General features: G+C 48.8%; 1 protein-coding gene across 1 annotated transcript; it reads left to right on the forward strand.

The window, feature by feature from the left end:
* Nucleotides 1-704: 704 nt before the first annotated feature.
* Nucleotides 705-1,603, forward strand: LOC129640129 (ferritin heavy chain-like). The gene has a single exon (XM_055565386.1). The coding sequence runs from the start codon at nucleotides 782-784 to the stop codon at nucleotides 1,448-1,450; it is 669 nt and encodes a 222-aa protein (XP_055421361.1). The 5' UTR covers nucleotides 705-781; the 3' UTR covers nucleotides 1,451-1,603.
* Nucleotides 1,604-4,282: the final 2,679 nt, after the last annotated feature.

A 4,282-nucleotide genomic window follows, 5' to 3' on the forward strand; every position in this document is an offset into this window, starting at 1 on the left:
AGGCCAGAATACTGGAGTAGATAGCCATTCCCTTCTCCAGAGATCTTCCAGATGCAGGGATCGAACCTGAGTCCTTTACTCCCAAATATGGATGGACAAATATTACCAGATATTTGACGGAAGTGAAAGAGACCATGATGAATAAATAGAACGATTTATGGAGAAAAAGACAAATATACTACAGGAAACAGAAGAGAACATTACCAAACAATCCAAATTCATATTCTCAGAACTGTAAAAATGACAGTGGGTTTATAAAATGGGAACAGGGTGCTATAAAAGGGAGTAATTAGAGAATAAGAGAAAGTCCTTGGAAAAAAAAGTATTACGGCAAAATTAAAAACTTTGTGGATGCGAAGTACTCAGTTCAAAGCAGCTCTGCTTCACCCTGGCTTTGATAGACAGTGGTCTCGCCCTGGCCACACCCTGGCTTTGATAGACAGTGGTCTCGCCCTGGCCACACCCTGGCTTTGATAGACAGTGGTCTTGCCCTGGCCACACCCTGGCTTTGATAGACTGTGGTCTCGCCCTGGCCACACCCTGGCTTTGATAGACAGTGGTCTCGCCCTGGCCACGCCCTGGCCACACCCTGGCTTTGTTAGACAGTGGTTAAGCCCTGGCCACAGATCCCGCCCACCCACGGGACCTCTTCCTGAACCAATCTCAAGCTCAGGCACTGACCCCTGCCCAACAGACGCCATTACCGGTCCATCCCAGAGCCCACACCCAGCCACCTGTCATCTGGCCGGGAGCCCGCCTCCGGCCACCCACATCGTCCACAATGGGAAAGTTCCCAGGAGCCCTCTGGCGCCCCCGCCCCCGCCCCCGCCCCCGCAGATTCCTGCCCCGTAGACGCTTTGCCCCAGCTGCCATTCCCTGGGTCGGGGAGTGGCCTGCCCTGCTGCCCACATCGCCCTCACAGGAGCGTCAGAACTACCGCCCCGAGTGCGAAGCCGCAATCAACAACCACGCCACCCTGGAGTTTCACGCCTCCTTCCAGTGCCTGGCCGTGGCTTTCTACCTCAACCATGATGATGTGGGCTTGAAGCATTTCTCCAACTTCTTCCTGCTCCGCTCCAACGAGCACAGCAAGACAGCCGAAAACCTGATGTTGCTGCAGATCCAGCGTGGGGGCCGCATCTGCTTCCTCGACATCAGAAAGCCTGAGACCCAACAGTGGAAGAGCGGACTCCAGGCCATGCTAGACACCCTGCACCTGGAGAAGTACGTCAACCAGAGCCTGCTCGACCTGCACAAGCTGGCCACCGACAGCAGCGACGCCCATCTGTGCAGCTTCCTGGGGACCGGCTACCTGGACCAGCAGGACAAGTTCATCAAGGAGCTGGGGGACCATGTCAGCAACCTGAGCAACGTGGGGTCCCCGGAAGGCAGCCTGGAAGACTACGCCCTTGACAAGCTCACCGTGGGTGACAGTGACAAGGAGGACTGAACCTGGACTGGACTTTCCCCCGAGACCTGGGTGACAGCCCAAGGTCACCCTGCCTGCCATGCAGACTGCAGTATTGCTCTTGCAGAATAACTTCACAGAATAAGATCACTTAAGTTTTCCTTCTTTTAGTGTTGCCAGTTCTTCCAATAAAGTAATTCCTTCCTGAAGAAATAAAGGTCCCTTGTTGATTTATGCGTGCAAACCCTTAACCTTTCAAGTTTTAAAACAGGTATCCAGGAGTCTCTTGAGCTACCAATGCCCTGTCCACAGCCAGCTCAAGATCTGCACAGAGGGAGGGAAGAAGGGGACCCATAGGACCCTGAACAATACAAAATGTACCTTCCCCTAATAAACTGTGGTACATGGGGTGGGCGTGGGTGAGGTGAGGCTTTGGTGAATGTGGGTGACTGTGAATAGATGAGCTATAAAAATATGGCCTGAAAATCATGATTGGTGTAGATCTCCAGAAACAGTGAAGGGAATGGGATTGGGAAGGGAATGAAATAAAGGGGTCTTCAGTTGGTTTGAAGCAGACTTCTGGGTAGCAAGATGATAGCCCTAGATGCTGGCATAGCAGAGTCCCTCTCTGACAAGCTCACCCTGGGCTACAGTGACAATCTAAGGGTGGCAGGGCTGGCTTTCCTAGAGACACACTTCCTGTGGTCAGTTGAGCATGGATGCTACCCTTATAAAACATCCCCGTGTAATTTTTACTTGAACTGTACCACCCTGTGATCAAGTAACGTGGTACCACTCAAAATTTACCTCATTTCCATTGAGGGTGAATCTATGTAGCCCTTCTACAGTGAAAAATATAAGCTCTTGAATGAAGGTCAATTTGTGATACTGAATATAAAGTAAAATGAATCCCCCTGAATATGAAGTCACTGGTACTGGCTGTATTGAGGAATGTAGTGTGGGAAGGGTTGAAGCTGGGAGGTATCACAGCTGGTCCAGGTGAAAGACAATGGTGGTTGAACTGGAGTGGAGGATGAAGAAATGAAGAGATGTAGACACATTGCAGATGGATTGGGATACATCAGCAAGGTTTCTTCATGGACCAGAGATGAAGAGTGAGATATGAAGAAATTAATCTAATTTAGCCTGGGTTGATGGTGGTGCCATTTTATCAATTTGAGGTCTTTTTCCAGGGGCACAGCTGGGATGGAAGGTTGGAGAAGGCATGTCATGTAAAATCTGAGATGCATATTAGACATCCAAGTGGAACTGTCATGCAGGTAGCCAGAAAAATGAATCTGGAGTTCAGAGTGAATGTGGATGTCAGCTTTAGAAATAGACCTATGGGAAATATCATGATCCCTATATAGATTGTGTGTGGTCATGGGAGTGGAAAACCTCACTGGAGAGCAGACTAGGAGTGTGGCAGAGCCCAAGCCCTGGGAAACGAACATGTAGAAGCAGGGCTGAGGTGATGAAACGCCCAGAGGGGTGCTGACCTCACCTTGACCATTAGCTCACTGCAGACTGTGCCCACCTGTGCCCACACCCTGTGGCCCCAAATCAGCCTGTTCTTGACCTCAGTGTGGCCTTCTGGGATCTGCTTTCAAAATGGGGAGAAGACTGAACTTTTGATCTTTTTGTGACTATGCAGAAATAAATTTTCCAGTTAAAAAAAAAGGGTTTCTTAAGAAAATGATAGGGACTTCCCTGGTGGTCCAGTGGTTAAGAAGCTGCCTTCCAACACAGGGGATACAGGTTCGATCTCTGGTCCGGGAATTTTGATTCCACATGCCTCAGGAGAACTAAGGCCATGTGCAGCAACACAGACCCAGCACAGCCAAAAAAATCTTTATTTTTTTCTCTTCCCCTTTAAAAATTCAGCCTCTCGGTCAACTCTATTTGATCAGATGAAGTCTCTACACATGTAAACCCTAATATCCTAACAAAAACACTCAAAATATGTTTCTTCTGTGCCTAGGTGTGGTTAATAAGGCAAAAGGTAAAATTGTACAGATCTTGCCTGTCTTATGGTCCTTGATAAGACATGGTCCTCAGATTGACACATGGTCAGTCTGAGTCTCCCTAAAGTTTGCAAACTGCTTTGAATATTTACAAATATTCAAATATTCACAAATATTCCTCCCTGTAGCTTAGACTGTAAAGAATCGGCCTGCAATGCAGGAGACCCTGGTTTAGTCCAAGGGTCAGGGAGATCCCTGGGAGAAGGGAATGTCCACCCACTCCAGTGTTCTTGCCTGGAGAATTCCATGAATGGAATAGCCTAGCAGGCTCCAATCCATGGGGTCGCAAACGGTCGGACTCGACCGAGTAACTAACACTTTCATTTTCCTCTCTCTGACAATGTCTCAGATCCTATGTATGTCAATTAACTGTTCTCCTCTAGATAGAAGCAAGCACCAGGTGAGTATCTCTTCATCTTTATAACTAGAAATTGACTTTTAGGTTGTGCTAGGGCTTCATTACTGCTCAGGCTCTTCTCTAGTTGCGGTATGTGGGTTCCTTATTGTGGTGGCTTCGCCTGTTGCACACCATGGGCACGAGGCGCTTGGACTTCAGTAGTTGTGGCACATGGGCTCAGCAGTTGTGGTTCCCCGGCTCTAGAGCACAGGGTCAGTAGTTGTGATGCGCAGGCTGAGGTGCTCTGCGAAATGTGAGATCTTCCTGGATCAGGGATCAAACCCAGGTCTCCTGTTTGGCAGAAGGATTCTTTACCACTGAGCCACCAGGGAAGCCTGAAGATCCTTCTTACTCTCCAGTTTTGGAGAAATAGTTTGGTGTCATGGATTCTTCCCCACAGATGGCCTGGGTTCAAATGCCATTCTAGCCACTTACTAAATTGAGGGCATTGGG

Source organism: Bubalus kerabau, chromosome X (assembly GCF_029407905.1).
Source record: "Bubalus kerabau isolate K-KA32 ecotype Philippines breed swamp buffalo chromosome X, PCC_UOA_SB_1v2, whole genome shotgun sequence".
NCBI lineage: Eukaryota > Metazoa > Chordata > Mammalia > Artiodactyla > Bovidae > Bubalus > Bubalus kerabau.

Excerpts from the sequence above, each read along its gene's own strand:
- LOC129640129 (XM_055565386.1), top strand. The coding sequence starts at position 782 with ATGGGAAAGTTCCCAGGAGCCCTCTGGCGCCCCCGCCCCCGCCCCCGC.